The following is an 18,215-nucleotide window of genomic DNA, read 5'->3' on the forward strand; positions in this document are numbered from 1 at the left end:
CTTTCCAGCCCTAATGTCTATGAAATCTATTTTTAATGGCTCTTTTTAATTTTGATTTTTTTTTTAATTGAAAGTTCATTAAATATTTTAGCTTTCCTTGACAGAACTCACCTGATTTATCAGTTTGTTAGATCAATTCTGTTGCTGTGTTATAATAAAACCATTTAAAATTGATCCAAGAAGGAAAAAAATGTTAATTTCAATTTATTTTTTTTTTTTTCAGATCATGTTCAAAATGAAGAGAACTATGCACAAGTACTAGATAAATTTGGAAGTAATTTTTTAAGTCGGGATAACCCAGATCTTGGCACTGCTTTTGTAAAATTTTCGACGCTTACTAAGGAATTATCAACGCTGCTGAAAAACCTGGTAAGGAATTTCAAGCATATTATTTGCATTCAAAAAAAATTTCAAAGCAAAGTCAGGTTCATATTTTCAGTAATTTTGATGAGCTGTATATATATTCATCAGAATGTTGTTTTCACTTAATTTTAAGCTGAAACCAGCGTGCGCATTTCAGACGTATTCTCAATTACTGTTACACTTTAAAAACTGTTAAGCAGAGTTGTGCCTAGGTATACATATTAGCCATGCTGTGTCTGGTTATGTAATGCAGGGCTGTCCAACTTCTCAATGGCCAGGGGCCACAGCCCACCCTTACCTCTCTGTAGCCATGGGGCCCTCTGCTGTACCATGTCATGAGCTCCATGCATAGCCTTCCCTCCTCTCCCCAGCCACAGGCTTTACTGCTGCACCATGTGCATGCATGGGCAGTTACCCCCTTTACCTCCTCAGCTGTAGGCTTCTTCCCTGTACCACACAGTGGGCTCCCCCAGCACCGCAGGCCATGATGCCCCCTGAGGTGGGGGCAGGAAGTGAAAGCCAGAGAAGGATGGGGGGAGCCTGGAGACCCCAGCTTCAGCAGCAGCCATAGCAATGAAGGGAGTGGCAGGCAGGGGGAGCCTAGGGGCTGCAGATTAATCCCTTGGGCTGCCAGTTGGACAGCCCTGATGTAATGTATAGTCAGCAAGAAAAATAGAAATATGAATTCATATACAATTCTCAAGTGACAGCAGATATCTTGGAATTAATTATCTGTATATAATATTTATGAGTCTAGAACATCATCTGACTGCAAGTTTGGTCTGAAAAAATAAAATCAAACTACCTATATTTTTAATTCAAAAAACTAAGTTTGTTTAAAAAAAAAAGCCAAATCTCTCACTTCTTCACTAGCATATGTTTTTGACAGTGAAATTCTCACTTGAAAGAGAACCAGTATCATCATCTTTGACTTCTCTACAGAGTCAGGTCTATCCTATTACCCTACTTCTCAGTACCATTCTCTTTTAAACCTTAAAATCTTAGATTATTATAAATAGTTTAGACTCAAGACAGTCTGTTACCCTTGTACATGCCAGTGATTGCATTAGTGATAGAAGTTTGTAACTTTTCAGGTAAATGAAGATGCAAACATGTCAGAAACAGATGTCCAAAACTGGTGTTTTCTGTCTTTTTACTTCATTTTACCTTTATACTTGGGAGTGGAACTATCACTAGTTGGTTTAGATCACAATAACCTATCTCTGTTTCCCAGAAGTTGCAATTTTTGTTTGTTTGCATGAGTATGGGGCTGTCCCTATGCATTCAAAATACCTTTGATCAAAGGCACAAAAGTGAAAGCAATCCATGTTGATAAGAAACACATTCATTTGTTTTTATCCTCTGGTATAAGGTTCAAGAAAGAACTATTTAGATCCCTCCAACTTTCTGCTTCACCTAGGAATATACTTGATAAGTTGGTACCATGTAATAATAGTTATGAGAGCATAACTCTTGAGATCAATATATTCTTTCAGTCGCTGTAAATACTTTTCTTGAAACAATGAGCTAGCTCCTTCACCCTTATTATAGGTCCATGTTGTAGAATGAGATAATGCAATGCTTTTATTTTCAAGGAATTAAGATTAATTTCAGTTCTTCATTCCAGTTACTTCACTTCCATGAAATGTGTCTAGCTTTGGCAAGCGTAGAAGAAAAAACACATGACAGGCAAATACTAATTAATTAGTGTTCCAAATATAAAATAAAACTGGGTTTAGAATATTCCTGCGTTCTTTCCACTGAAAATAGAAGCCAATCCCATTGGATAGAGATGGTTATTCAGTATAACTCTTCAGAAAAGTTTGATGTAAATGTTAAATATTTAATGAGGGGCCCATCTTGGGAAAGGAGTTCATCTTTCTACACTGAATTCAATTTAGATGCCAGCAATCTGTAGTAATAGACATTTTTTCCAATGTCTTGGATAGTTCATAGATTTCATAGACATTAGGACTGGAAGGGACCTCGGAAGATCATCAAGTCCAGCCCCCTGCCCAAAGGGCAGGAAGTCAGCTGGGGTCATAGGATCCCAGAAAGATAAGTATCCAGTTTCATCTTGAAGGTGTTCAATGAAGGCGCTTGAACCACCTCCGGTGGCAGGCTGTTCCAGTTCCAGTTGCTTTGTTTTTTCTTTCCTTTTTCCTGACTTCCCCTTCAGTTTGTGATCTTTTAGTTCCTGAAGAATTCAAACAGCAAAAGGATTCTATTAATGGCCCACATGAAACATCTCCAAAATAAAAGCAGCACTGGTGAAAATGATGCATGGAAGAGTATTGCATCTCACCTACCTAAATTTACATGTGCTAAGCAAGTGCAGACCAGGCATGAGCAACAGAGAACTCCAGATGTATCAGTCCAAACTTTGTGGCTGGACAAAAGGGTTGGTGAAATGAAATGAACATTCAGTCTGTTGTTAGAATACTCAAACACTTGCATATAAACTTTGGATAACAAGGATTTATAAGCAATTCTACAAGTGCTAGATTGAAATATTTAAACTTTATTTTTCCTCTTACCTCTCTGGAAGGTGACAGTGGATGGGACCTACCTGGTTACTTAGTTTTCTACTCTCTTGGGCAACTGCATCATACAAGCCTCTTCATAATTTTTTTCTAAACTCCTGCTTAAAAGCTGCTAAGTTGTTTGCCCCCACTCTTTGAGCAGGAAGAAGTGGGCATTCTCTCAGTCAAGGAACCATGATGTGATTGGAATAACAGACTTGGTGGGATAGCTTGCATGACTGGAGCACTGGCATGGTTAGTGTACAAACTGTTCAGGAAGGACAGGCAGGGAAGAGGAGGAGGAGGAGTTGCACTGTATGTAAAAGATCTGTATGATTTCTCAGAGCTTCAGTATGAAACTAGAGATACGCCTGTTGAAAGTCTCTGAGTTAAAGTTAGAGGGGAGAGCAACAAGTCTGATCTTGTGGTGGGCGTCTACTATAGATCAACAGACAAGGAGGACAAGGCTTTCTTCAGACAACTAGTGGAAGTTTCCAGATGAACCTTGGTTCTTATGGGGGACTTCAGTCACCCTAAGATCTGCTGGGACAGCAATATAGCTGTGTACAGGCAATCCAGGAAGTATTTGGAGAGTGTTGGAGACAACTTCCTTGTGAACGAGTTGGAGAGACCAACTAGGGGCCATGCTCTTCTTCACAGTTTATGAGCAGTAGGTCAAGAATTAGTGGCGGATGTAGAAGTGGATGGCAAGTTGGGCAGCAGTGACCACAAGATGATCTAGTTCAAGATCCTGAGAAAAGGAAGAAAGGAGAGCAGAAGAGTATGGACCATGGACTTCAAAAAAGCAGACTTTGACTCCCTTAGGGAACTGATGGGCAGGATCCCCTGGGGGCTAGCACTGGATTTAGACCCAGATACCTTGTTCCATGGGGACCCAAAACCCTCAGACTGACCTGTCCATTCAGTAATAGGCAAATGTATTGATACACAGTGATAACAGAAAAGAATAATGCAAGCAATCCTATAGCTACCAATCATAGGGCTATCATCAGAATCAAGATACATCGGGCCAGGACGCGAGCTTCACTCTGAGGCTGTCTCTTGAATGTCAGATGTCAGCAGCCTGGAGGCCAATTCCCAAAAGCAAACCTCTAAATACCATTTTCTAGTCATTGCTGGGAGGCCAGGCTGAGGGGGAAAGGAGTCTAGGACTGCTGGTTGTATTTTAAAGAAACTTTACTGAGGGCTCAGGAGCAAACCATCCCGATGTGAAGGAAGAATAGTAAATCTGGCAAACGACCAGCTTGGCTTAGCAGAGACCTCTTTGGTGAGCTTAAATAAAAAAGGAAGCTTATAAGAAGTGGAAGCTTGGACAAACAGCTTATGAGGAGTATAAGAATATTGCTTGGAAATGCAGGGATAAAGTCAGGAAGGTCAAAGTGCAACTGGAGTTGCAGCTAGCAAGGGAAGTGAAGGGTAACAAGAAGGGTTTCTACAAATATGTCAGAAACAAGAGGAAGGTCCGGGAAAGTATGGGTCCCTTACTGAATGGGAAAGGCAACCTAATGACAGATCATGAGGAATAGGCCGAAATGCCTTTTACCTCAGTCTTCACAGGCAAAGTCATCTCCCAGACTACTGCACTGGGAGGCACAGTTTAAGGAAAAGGTGAGCAGCCCTCAGTGGTGAAAGAACAGGTTAGGGACTGTTTAGAAAAGCCGTACATGGACAAATCCATGAGGCCGGAGGCAATGTATCTGCGGGTGCTGAGGGAGCTGACTCATATGATTGCAGAGTCTCTGGTTTTTGTTTGAAACTCATTATCTTTGGTGATTGGGGGAGGTCCCAGATGATTGGAAAAGACCAAATATACTCCCCATCTTTAACAAAGGGAAGGAGGAGGATCCAGGGAACTATAGACTAGTCAGCCTCACCTCAGTCCCCTGAAAAATCATGGAGAAGATCCTCAAGGAATCCATTTCTAACTGCTTGGAGAAAAGTGATTGGGAACAGTCAGCCTGGATTCACCAAGGGCAAGTCATGCCTGCCCAACGTGGTTGTCTTCTGTGGACAGATTACTGGCTCTGTGGTTGCAGGGCAATCAGTGGATGTGATAAACCTTGACTTTAGCAAGGTTTTTGATGCAGTCTCCCACAAGATTCTTGCAAGCAAACTAAGGAAGTATGGGTTGAATGAATGATATATCTATATTAAGGAAAACTTCCATTATACTATGGGGGGAAAAACAGAATGTGAGGAGAGCTGCAATATTCTGCTGAGAGCTAGAAAAAAGAGCTTCAATAACTTTATTAGTTTTATCAATAATGCAATAGTGAAATATGAAGCTTCTGCTTTTCTTGTTTTATGATTGGTATTAATGGAGGATCTGTTCAGGCCAGCCAAAAATAAATGTTCACATTCTAAAAATTCTTCAAGAGACAAGTGGATTTGTTTAGATACCAGGTTTGATAAAAGGATTCAACTTTTAGCTGTCTTCCCATTCTATAGTTCATATACTCCTTAAATCTGAGGGCTTGCATGATTATCAGGCATAAAAACAAAATTAAGACAAAATCCAACTAAACGTATTTAGTGATCAGCTTTGTGGATATCTCTATGTAGGCTTCAGCATGGCTAAGAAATAAGCACCTGGCCTCAGGATGTCTATCCACATAGTTAGACATCTAGATTCTCTATAAAGTTAGGTACCTCTGACAGGTGATTCAGAGGAGATTATAGTTTCATAGTTGTTAAGGTCAGAAAGGACCTCAATAGATCATTGAATCTGACCCCTTGCCCTGGGCAGGAAAGAGCACTGAGGTCATATGACCCCAGACAGGTGCTTCATCTTGAAGACCCCCAAGTGGGGGAAAGCACCACCTCCCTTGGAAGCCCATTCCAGATTCTGGCAACCCTTACCATAAAGAAGTTCTTCCTGATGTCCAACCTAAATCTGTTCTCCGTCAGTGTGTGGCCGTTGTTCCTGGTTATTCCAAGAGGTGCCCTGGTAAATAGAGCATCTCCTATTTTTTGCTACCCCCCTGATGAATTTGTAAATGGCCACAAGAACCCCTCTCAGCCTTCTCTGGACCCTCTCAAAGTTATCCACATCCCTCTTCAAGTGCAGCGCCCAGAACTGGATGTAATACTCCAAGTTCAGCCTGACCAATGCTGTATAGAGGGGAAGTATCACCTCCCTGGATCTGTTCATGATGCACGTGCTAATGCGTGACAGAGTGCGGTTAGCTTTACTGATTACTTTGTCACATTGACAGCTCAAATTCATCTTGGAGTCAACTATGACTTCGAGATCTCTTTCTGCCACTGTGCTGCTGAAAAGGTCATCCCCCAACCTGTAAGTGTGTTGGTGATTCCTTCTCCCTAGATCAGGGGCAGGCAATTATTTTGGGCAGAGGGCCGCTTACCCAGTTTTGGCAGGCTGTCGAGGGCTGCGTGGGTAGCCCCACCCCTTGACAGGTGCCCTGCCCCCTGGTCACCATCTTGGGACCAATGTCCCAGGGCCAGCACCGGTGGGGCCCAGAGCAGAGCGCAGGCTGGCAGGGGTCTGTGGAGCTGGGCTGGGCTGCACCAGCAGGGAGTGGAGAGCTGCCCCAGCTCCGTAGAGCCCTTGCCGGCTGGGACTCTGCACTCCTGCTGCCTGCTCTGGGCCCCGCCAGCACTGGTCCCAGGACACTGGTGTGGGCCCTACGCTCCCACTGGCTCCCCGTTCGCTCACACCCAGTGCCCCCCAGCCCCGTGGTGCTGGTCGGGGCAGCAGCAGGGAAGAAGCTGGTGCTGAACGTGGGGAAAAGCAGCCCATTGCCTGCCTCATGGCCGGCGCCCCACGCTGCAGGCGCTCACAGCCCACACAGGGCTGTCTGAATCAGGCACAGGCAGCCCCAGGCGGGCTGCAGGTGGCTGCAGCATGGGGCACTGACCATGGGGTGTGCAAGGAGCCACTTTTCTCCACGCTTAGCACCAGCTTGTAACCCGCCCCACTGCCAGCCTGGCAGTGGGGCCGGGTTACAAGGTGGTGCTGAGCACGGGGTGGTGGGGGGAGAAAGCAGCCCCTCCCCGCCCCATGCCTGGCATTGCAGCCGCTTGCAGCCTGCCTGGGGCTGCCTGTGCCTGCTCCAGACATCCCGGCCATGGGGTGGGCAAGGGGCTGCTTTTCTCTGCGTAGGGAAGGAGCCCAGGGAAAAGCTGACCACAGGGCAGGGGAAGCGGCCTCTCCCCACGCCCAGTGCCCCATGCTGTAGGCGCTCGCAGCCCCAGTCTTTGAACTTCATCCTGTTCTTTTCTGTCCACTTTTCCAACCTGTCCAGGTCCACCTGGATTCGATCCCTTCCCACTACTGTTTACTGTACCCTGTAATTGTGTGTCATCCACAAATTTGGACAGAGTGCTCTCCACACCCTTATCCAAGTCACTGATGAAGACATTGAATAGCACTGGTCCACGGACCGAGCCTTGGGGGACCCCACTGCCCACATCTTTCCAAGTTGATACTGACCTTTCCACCATCACTCTCTGGGTGTGAACCTTAAGCCAATTTGCCACCCATTTGACTGTGAAATCATCTACGTCACAGCTTCTCAGTTTGTTTATGAGAATAGGATGAGATACCGTATCAAAAGCGTTCTTAAAACTCAAGTAGTTGACATCTAACTCGACTCCTGCATCTAAGCATTTTGTGACCTGGTCATAAAAAGAAACAATGTTAGTCAGGCAGGAACTACCTGCTGTGAACCTGTGTGGGTCACCTTTCAGCATTATTTTTCCTGCTGGACTCCCACAAATGTGATCCTCAATAATTTTTTCAAAGGTTTTCCCAAGGATAGAGGTGAGACTAGCCGGTCTGTAACTACCCAAATCCTCCTTCCTCCCCTTTTGAAAATAGGGAATACATTGACCTTTTCCAGTTCTCTGGGACCTGACCGGAGCACCGTGAGTGCTCACACAGCCGTGCTAGTGGCTCTGCTGTGACACTGGCCAATTCCTTTAGCTCCCTTGAATGAAGTTAATCTGGGTCCACTGACTTAAACACGTTCATCCCCTCCAAATGTCCTTTTACTAGGTCAGTGCTGATCGTTGGTGAGCTGATGTTCCTCCTGTGCCTATCTATAATGCATTGGGAGATTTGTCTTGATCCGTGTTCAGGAATACAGAGGCAAAAAACTCATTGAAGCCTTGTCCCTCCTATCTGTCACCAATTGCCCTAGCCTGTTCTGTAGGGGTTCTGTGTTACCCTGTGCCATCTTTTTGCTCTCTGTATACCTGAAGAAGGACTTTTTGTTGTCTTTATTTTTTGTCATCAGCTTAAGTTCCATTGCTGCTTTGGCCTTCCTGACTGACTCCCTGCAAGTGTGAGCCAAGGAGGTACACTCCTTATTAGTGCTGAACAAGAGAGGTGCCTACAGTTAGCCAATAGGAAACAGCTGAACTTCTTTTCTCCTCGGGATATGGGAATCTGGCTTAGTCAGTGGACAAGATCTTGTGTGCCCAGAGGGTATGTACATAATTGATCAGTTGCCCATCTTTCAGCTAGTAGCCTCATGGTTAGGGCATGACCTGGGTTATAGACTTTCCTCAGCCTGAGGAGGGCCGACCCACATCTTCCAATCCCAGGAGAGTGCCCTAACCACAACACTATAAAATAGTTTTGGTGGGGAGCACACTACAACTCTCCTTTGAAGCAAGGCGAGTAGATAGTTAAGAGTGCAAAAGTCAAGTGGCCAAAAGGAGAGCAGGAAAAAAAGGAACACAACTCTGTAAGCCAGTGATGATAGTCCCAAAGAAAGAAGAAACCTGGGTTTTAGTTCTTGCAGCCAGGCTTATCTCCTAACATAAAATGCATAAGTAGTGGTGGGAGATGAGAACAAAAAGTAGGAGTGCCCTCTCTCTAGCCTGGAACCCTGTCTTCCAATTTCTGGGCTAGTCTTCTAACAACAAGGTAGTTATCAGAAAAGTAAACGCTACTGCCACCATGTGAATTTTTGATTGAGTGACTGTCCAAGCTGTGCTTTCTACTGAAGTGAGTGCTGTCACTGTGAGTTAGGTGAACGCCAGAGAGACCCTCAGGGGATTTGAGCAGCAGGCACCTCTTCAGATCTGACCTAGATTGCAGCAAAGCTTACATAGAAATCAAGTGTCTGGCTGCTCGTACTGACTCACTTCTAAGCATACTAAGGAGCTGATGCCGAGGAGCATAGGGATCTTTACAATCCAAAATGGAGGTACCTTATGAATTCAGGGGCTTAAAAGTTTTGTGGCTGTTCAAGTGAGATTTGATCTGAATTGCTTTGTCAGACTTAGGTACCTAATTTCTCTCTAAATCCTAGTTAGGTGCTTTGCTGATTGATACATACCTAGTACAGCAAAAACTCTCTTAGCTGGCATCCGCTGAGAATGGGGGATGCCGGTTAATCAAATATGCCGGTTAATCAAATGTGCGCTGTCTTATGCACTCCCTGGCATCAGTGTGCCAGGGGACAGGGACCCCACACAGGCTGATTTGCTCTGGGCCACGGGCCGAAGAAGTGAAGGAGAAGAACTTGGCTTGTGACAGCGAAACCATAAGTGGGACTTGCAGTTTCGCTTTTGCCGCGTCCCTCAGATGCCGATTAGTGGAGCTGTCTGGTTCATAAAGTGCCAGACAATACAACTTTTGCTGTAATTACCTTACTACTCTGCTCTTCCATATCCTTTACAATGTGTGGTAAAAAGAAAATTAAATCCAGGAATTTAAGTAGAGTAAGATGCAGTCATCTCAGAATTAGGTCTGTTCAGAGGGCCATAGTTTCACTCCATAGAATTTCTACAGTGACCTTAATGGACTGTAAAGTGCCATACATGTCAATACCCGTCATTCTTTTTGCAAGCAGGTGATACACCAGATAACAATGGTGAGATAGAGTACTATTTAAAAATAAGAAAATAAACAATTCTCCCTAACCTCTACCCTACTCCCAAAAGTAAAATTCAATCACAAACAGTGCAAGCGGCAAGGATTTCTTAGGGGCATATCTAACTGGACCAACTGCGTAGTTAGGATAGAGTTAAACAAGCTTTTGAATACAGGAAACCCTCGCTATTTGTGGGTTCGGCATTCACGGTTTCAAATATTCACGAATGCCGAACCTGCATTTTAAATACACTTTATACACCTATAGGAGCTCTTCAGGAGTTTCATGCTTGCTGCCACCAGGCTCCCACCACCGTGCTCCTGCTGTCGCTGCCAGAGCCATGCCCCACCCCCTCCACAACATAGACTGTGTTCATGAACACAGTGCCTTATTCATGGATTTCACCATTTGAGGTGAATGGCAAGGATCGCCTATACAAGCCATTCTTCTACTGGCTTTTACTCCTTAGGCCTGAAGAAGAATGTCTTGCATTTGAAAGTTTGTCACTCTACCCCAACTGTGCAGTAGACCCAATACAACATATCACCCTAATAAATCCTTGTGTCTTGCATAATTCCTGGACCATCAAGGCTACAACATCACTCTAACACTATCATCACAAATAGTAAAATTATGATTAGCTTTCTAGGAAACATGCATCTCTTTTCTATAAGAGGCCAGATAATTAGATTGGTTGTTTTCACTTCTAAATCTGATAGTCCTAAACTTCATATTAGCTTTTTTATGCTATATTAGTTATAAATAATAATCACTCTGGGTTCATCTACATGTGTACTTTACTGTGGAGTAGACTAATTGGCTCTGCAGTAAATTGTCATACTCTACATGGGTGATGGTATTAGGGCAAAGTAAATTAATTGACTGTGTCGTAAGGTAGTATTGTTGGGCACAGCATTATCTTAAGGCAGATTCATTAAGTGCGATTAAACTCACATGTAGAGGGTGACTGTTGGATGCAAATTGCTCCTGGTCAGCCCAGCTAGCAGGGGGCCAGACCCCTGGCTCCTGCCAGCCCCTCTGCCCCTGGATGCCAGAGCCTGGGGCTGACTCGCAGTGCCCCATGCAAGCCCAGGGCTGCTCTGCCCTGGCTCAAATTGCTGCAGTCCTGGGCACATGTGTAGATGCTGCATCCGGGAACAGTTGACTCTGGCTTGAAACGCTCCAGAGTTTATTGTGTTTATTACTTACTGTATCACACCCCAGTCAATACAAGAGCAACCCAAATTCCTTGCCCAGCACCGTGGCGCACAGCCCAGTCACACAGTGCACACAACCACATACATCTGAGTCTCGCCCATCCATCTGAACCCACTCTCTCCTCAGGCTCACGCGCACGCCTCTCCTCGGGTGTGAGCTCTTTTTAAATCATTTGCACATCTAGTCACTTTTTCAGGGGTGCTGTCACTCATCAAGCACTCCAGTCACACCTTTGATCATCTCAGGACAAAGGTATTGAACGCTAGATGGCTTCACACCAGTTTTGATGCCAACACGGTTGTATAATAAACCATCATACTGCGCATGCTTAGATGTGGAAAAGAGGTCATTACCGCAGGAAGGTGTAAAGTTCACCGCTTTTGGAATGTCCTGGCTCTTAGCTCACTGGGCACATGCAATATTATACTATTTATCTCTTCTCTAGTGACTTAACTGTTATGAGCCTTCACTAGGCAGGTCCAAGGATACGCCACCGAGGAGTCTACAGGGTCACTGGTACTAGAGTCCTCTAGGAAAAATGCGGCAAAAAGTAGCACTGATTTTTTTTTTTTTTTTTATTATTATTATTATTTTTTTTTCTGCTTAGGTAGCTAAATCATCTCCTTCAACAACATTCATTCAGTGGAGAGAGGTGCACATGTACACATGCTAAGTGTTTTCCTAGCACAGCTTTGTTAGCTGGAGCTGCATTTTTTTGTTCATGCCCTTCGTTACCAGGACTGCACCAGCAAACCTTTGGCCTAAACCACCCCAGAAGTAGTGCCAGCATTCAATTAAGCTTGTTCACAGAATAAACGTTATAGTAAAAGTAGAATAAGTGGCAAGTAATCAACAGAACTGAAATGCTGTGAATGGAATAGTCATAGAGCTGACGAGTCCAAGACCTTAGTTTCATAAAATAATCTATTACCATAATTTTCTAGGTGGTGCTCCGGATCACTTTGTACAAAGGAGGAAAAGAGAATTGTATAATCCCTCTTAAAATACCAAAACGATAAAAGGAAACTAGAGAAAAGAGTATGAGAAAATCATAATAGGAGAGGAAGGTAGCCTGTTAGTGGAAATGGTGAGGTACTTAGAGAATAATGAAAATTAGCTTGAGTGATTCAGCTGAGGCTGCAGCTATATGGTAAACTTAGTGTCCTCAGCAGTGGTGCTCTTGAGTGTGCTCTGGGTGGCTGTCTCCTAGAAATGAAGTGGTGTAGGTGTGGTATTGTAGACAGGCTAATTAGCTACAGGTGGGTGAGTCGGTTCTGAATTGGTGCTAATTAATACATTCAAAATGCAGCGCTGTAGCTGCATTTCATTGATGAGAGAGAACATTGTTGATCTGAGGAAAAGTTAAAAAAAACTGGGAAGAAAATTAGGAGCACAGCCCAGAGCATTTGATATAGACTTAGCAAAGCCATGACTTCTCACACCTATGTAGTTGTCTGTGGCAAAGTGGGGCTCCCTGCCTAGCCACAGTGCTAGGTTCCCCACTTGCCTTTGGGCATGCCACCCACCTGACTTTCCTGCCACGCCTTGTTCTTAATTAATTAAGGCGGGAGGCTGCCCATTCTTGCCCCGATGCCAGGGGCACTATCTGCATCTCTGTATCTCCTCTACACCGCAGCCCATGCCTGACAGCTGGATGCTATCTGTGAGTCTCACCGGCCCCACACTGGGCCCCAAAATCCTCCAATCAGGACCCCTCTAAGATCCCTCTATTCAGGTGGCCTACCCAGCCTTCATTCGGCTGTCTGGCTCCCTGAAACCATTTCCCCTCTGGGGCATGGTCCCCCCGGGACCTTTGGCCACATAGGCCCTGGCCTCATCTCCAAGGCCAGTCAGGACCCCAGGCCCTTAGCTCTGGGCGTCCCTCAAGGTTGGCCCCTGGCCCTTTTGACTGTTCTGGTCCTGGCCCCAGCATTGACCAGTTGAGAGTATCCTACATCAGGCCTCTGCCACTAGCCCCTTCACTCTCTTGGGTCCACCTTCCAGCCCCTACTAGGGGTTACCCGCCTGGTTTTGGGAGCTGGGGTAACTCACACCGCGACTGGTGTTCCAGGGTCTCACAGGGACTCTCACTCCCCCCCAGAGCAGCATGTCATCGTGCTCTCGCTATATAAACATATTGGGCTCTCAGCCCTCTGGTTTTCCTCCTCCTTCACTGGGGTTCCTCATCTCTGCCTCCTCACTTGGTGCTCCACACTGCACCGTCATTTGGGGCCATGGGGCTTTGCTCCCCGGTAGGCTCAGGTGGCCGGAGCCATGCCTGGCGCCAGCTACCTTTCCTCAGGGTCTTACACCCAGCACAGGGCTCAGGTGGCCACAGCCATGCCTGGCCCCCACTCTCCATCCTCAGGGTCTCTCACAGTCTTGCACCCCACAGGGCTCAGGTGGCTGCAGCCATGCCTGGCCCCCAATTACCTCTGGCGTCATGCAAACCCACCCAAAGGTGAGGGCTAGGGTTAAGGCACCCCTTCTCGCCTTTCACCGGGGTGATCACTGACCTGGCATTTCCTGGGGACTCCCACACCACTGAGAGCCCCACCAGGCCACCCACTCCAGGCAGGGTGTAGTTTTAGGTCATGCCCAGGACCAGGAGCCTCCAAGCCATCCCCTACAGCTCCTGCCCTTACCTCTAGGATGTTATGGAGCCTTGTAGCCCAGCAATATTACTGCCTCACTCACTAGCAAGGAACTGATCTGTTTATATAGGCAGCCAGGGATCTAAAATGGCTGCCACAATCAGGCACCTGCTGGCAGCTTGGCTCGGATCTTAAAGTGGCAGCGCTGACAGTGCCCTGCCACACACCTTCCCCCCCAAATGGTACCTGGGGGACGTTTCCCCTACTGCTCCTCCAAAGCAGGCTCCCCTCGGAGCATGTGAGAGCCCTCAAGTGGCGAGCACCCCCAAAGGTGCTCTGCCACATTGTCCATTGACCAAAGAAGTGGCACCAGCATACTGTTATCCCATCTTGTTTCTGCTGATCTTGTACACTAATATTAAGATGACTCCATTAAATTAAGAAATTGGTTTCTCCTACCCAAATGTAATGGCATCAACTCGTGTGCATCATTTCATGTCCCAAATGTTCACAATTTGTTTATAGCTGTTATTTACACTTTGAGGCCAAATAGTTTTGAGAGGTGCCTTTTCAGTTGTTTTTTTTTTTTTTTCCTCACTGTGATGCATGTAGACATTTTACCACCTTTTATTCTACTTAAGCTTGGAAGTATAACGGATGTTAAATAGCCATAGGTTGTTTAAAATCATTTGCAAAATGCCCAATGCATATATCCAAATTTTAAAAGCTATGCAAATAATTTGTACCCACTTTAACTGTGATTGTATATGACAACTTGTGTACAAGCAAGGCAATAGTATACTCGGTTATAAGTGTGCCTGTACTTTTGTGCGTATGTTTGGTGTTTTCAGACTGAAAAACCTGTAACTTAATAGTTCTGTAGCTTTTTTTGAAGACTCAGATAATGGCAGAAGTAATCTAAGTACCCATTACAAGTTTGCTAAATATGATAGGATCAGTAACTGGTTGTTTTTTTTTCTACAGCTGAGTTTCAGGCCTCATTTATTTGCATAGCAAATGATATATATAACATAAATTCTGTTGTGTTGTGCAGGAGGCGACTTACTCGGTAACTCGTACCATTACTTTCAGCACCTGAATTCTCCTTTTGAGATGGTTTCCTTTTCAAGATTTAAACTACCTTAGAGTTGATGAGATTGCAGTCCAGATTCTTTGGTGGTTGTTGTTCATTATCATGATAGCATTATGAAGAAAAACCTTGTATGAATACCATAAGGCAGAGAATGTATGTATGCATTTCATTTTACTGGCACATTACTCAAGACAGTTCTAAAGATATTCATTCCTGAAGACGTCAGCATATGTCAGCTGAATTACAGCAGCATAGTGTTCAAGGGTAATAATCAGTTCCAATATCTGTGAGTCATAAGAAGGATGGAATTTGAAAGAGTGCTGACATACTGTATCAGGTGAAAATGCAAGTAACTAGCTCGTGTTCATGATCATTCCTCCCACCTACACCCCCAACACCCTGCAAAACATGTGATCAGCTGCCGAATCACATTTTAGGGCATTGTTTTTAGAGTTTCTTTACAAATAAACAAGAATGCTAGTCTAAAATCTGAGCCTAATGGAGCCCAAATTTGCTGATGATCCCCATGGAATATTGCAAAGCCCATTTATATAGACAGAATAGTGTAAAAATGAATAAGTGGACTGGGTTCAAGGCTGATGATAGATCTAAGGATGGAAATTCTATGCGAGCCTAATGCATAAGGTATCTGTACAAGCTGCCCTACTTTTTCTAGGAAAGTTTTTTTGCGCTTTGAAAAGTGTCTAATGCAGGGGTGGGCAATTATTTCCAGTGGAGGGCCACTTTACTGAGTTTTGGCAAGCTATCGAGGGCCGCATGACAGGCAGCCCAAGGCAGATAAATATTAATTTTCTAAATTTTTTAGGGACCCTGCAGGCCAGATAGAATGGCCTGGAAGGCCACATCCAGCCCAGCCCCCAGGCCGTATTTTGCCCACCCCTGGTCTAATGTATATAGAGTGCATAGTGTCCATCTATCATCTCTGTTTCCTTCACTTATAAAGTAGATGAGAAGACAGTATTCTGTAATCCTTGGTACAAAAGTTTGGGTTCATCAAGTACTGCCTCAGCCTTTGCGTGCATGAATTTATAAATGTTAAGATTAATTTAATAAATAAAAATTATGATTTTAATATTTAGGTTATAGTTACTTGAACTGACAATATGATGAAAGCCCCGATTTAAGGGGCAGTGTTCTCAGGTTTATTATACTTGGTTCTTTGTTATACTTGGTCAGAGTGAAAAATGATTGCGATTGCATGGAGCACATCTTAGCCTGAAGGGGGTCTGTCTTGTTAGCAAGAAGGGAAAAGTCATGGCTCCTTCAGTGTTTCCCACTTGCGGTTATGGGCAGAAGCTGAACACAATTGATGTTTATGAGATGGAATCTCACCTGTGGAGGGCAGGGCAGGGCGGATTGGATAACCTATTTCCTCTAGTCATGACCTGTCTTGTTAGGTATTGGCAGAAACCACACACCATACATGTAATAGCGGAGTAAAATGGGTTTTGTGATCTGCTAAGGATGCAAGTATTCCTCCCCTCTTTTCTTTGAGGCTCGGACCCATCCCAACACACACACACCTACCTTCCCCACACACACAATATACAAAAGTAAGACTTTTTTGAGATATTATGCAATCACTTCTGTATATACTAAAGCACATGGAAAAACATGTTTTTAAAATAAAATATGTTATAGTAGATGTTTGATTTTTAGTATATGATTTGTTTTTATCTATATTTTGTTAAAATGATTTCTTCTGAAAGATTTTGTGTGTGGCCCTCAACTTGATTGGTTTGGCGTCATTCTTGGGGAGGTCTGACACCCCTGAAACCTGCACTGATTGGTGGAGGGCAATGAGGCGGGTTGGTAGAGGGGTCACATCCCCTCACTACCTGATAGGTCATGCCCGTGCTTCATGGTCAGGGGAAGAATTCCCTCTAAGCTGCACAGTCGCGCTCATGCCACGTTGCCAGGTGTGCATGTGCAGCCACTCACGCCGTGCAGCTTTGAGGAAACTCTGGTCCAGAGGGCAGATATTCTGGGGCCCCAGGGGCAGATCATGCATCATGAGGGTGGGCCCTGTGGAAGGGCAACATTTCCCAGTCAAGGGGTGGACTATGTGATGGGGGCAAGGGATTCCGGGACCAACATGGCAGTGAGTGGGGTAAGGTTTTGTGTCAGGGTGCGTGGGCCTCCTTATGTCATGGACCATGTGACAGGGCAGGACTTCCAGTTCCAAGACTGCAAACTCCTCTCCCAAAAGGAGTATTTGTGGGGCAAGGGGAAGGACTTCCTTTGGCAAAAGTCAGGGGTTGGGGGCAAGACTTCCAGTCCCAAGATGGCATTCGAGGGGTAGGGCACCTGTCAAGGCTCAAGGCGTAACAGTTTGACAAGGGGTGTATGCTTATAGCCCTCAACGGCTCACCAGAACTTGTTAAGTAACCCTTCAGCCAAAATAATTGCCCACCCCAATTTAAATCATTCCCCATGCTGAGTAGGGAAACTATAAATTACGTACTGTTTTTTAAATTTCCCTTATGCACCAGTTTTGGGTTATTTTTAATTTCATATTCTCCTACATGTCTATAATTTCACTATCATATTTTAATGCTTCTTTTGCCTTGCAAATGCATGAGGATTAACATTTAATGTATTTGATTTTACTGCTGTTTTGGAACTTTTTTGTAGTGAGTGTAGCTACAAGGTAATGAAATAAAATAAAATGTGTTTGCAATAACTTGTATAGATTGTAATATTTATAGGTTGCTTTAAGTTCAAATGGTGCTTTTTATTTTTAGCTGCAGGGTTTAAGCCACAACGTTATCTTCACTTTGGATTCTCTTTTGAAAGGAGACTTGAAAGGAGTTAAAGGGGTAAGTGTTCAGTCCTGGAAGAGAAACTCAGAGTTGCCTGGGTGTTTGCTTTACTTTCCATGTCACTAGGCTATGCTGTACCCCCTATACTGTTTGGAATGAAAGTGAAGTGTGCGTGAATAAAATTCTACACATGTCCACTAGTATTAATTATGAATGTATGTCTTAAGATATATGGGAAAGGAATACTTAAAAAGATTCAAAAGGAGAGACTTTAAAATGCTATTCGGTATGGTTTGAAATGCTATTCATGACTTTAGAATGATATTAATTTTAAACATTTGATTAAAAATGTAAACATATTTCACGTGTATTTTCTGTTTCCTTAGGATCTTAAAAAGCCATTTGACAAAGCCTGGAAGGATTATGAGACCAAATTGTAAGCATTTCTCATTTGTCATAATTCATACAGATAAGCAAACTTTTTTATTACATTAAAGGTTAGACATTTCATGTTTTAACTTTGATTAAGTTATCCTGAAGATGTTTGCCATTTATCTTAGTTTTTGTAGATGAGTCAGAATTATTTAGCAGGTCCCTACTATGCCTAGATATTCAGTTTGATTCGGGAATGTATAATTTACCATGGGCAAATCAGTAAACATGAAGGATTACAGAAGAGTGTTCTCTCAATACCATGAACATAGTGTTAAGCATATTTCCTCAGTGTTGATAGAAATTCACAATTTTAAGTGTTCCATAAAAGTTAAAGGGTATGC

The 18,215-nt window shown here is 44.2% G+C and overlaps 1 protein-coding gene across 3 annotated transcripts in view; it reads left to right on the forward strand.

Moving 5' to 3' along the window:
• ASAP1 (ArfGAP with SH3 domain, ankyrin repeat and PH domain 1) overlaps positions 1-18,215 on the forward strand; it is a 282,558-nt gene that overhangs the window by 155,759 nt on the left and 108,584 nt on the right. For all 3 annotated transcript variants that reach the window (XM_059723743.1, XM_059723744.1, XM_059723746.1), the window contains 3 exons: positions 224-369; positions 17,422-17,496; positions 17,826-17,875. In XM_059723743.1, the coding sequence (XP_059579726.1) occupies positions 224-369; positions 17,422-17,496; positions 17,826-17,875 (271 nt within the window). The remainder of the gene's footprint in view (positions 1-223; positions 370-17,421; positions 17,497-17,825; positions 17,876-18,215) is intronic.

The sequence above is a fragment of the Alligator mississippiensis genome, chromosome 3 (assembly GCF_030867095.1).
Source record: "Alligator mississippiensis isolate rAllMis1 chromosome 3, rAllMis1, whole genome shotgun sequence".
Classification (NCBI taxonomy): Eukaryota; Metazoa; Chordata; order Crocodylia; family Alligatoridae; genus Alligator; species Alligator mississippiensis.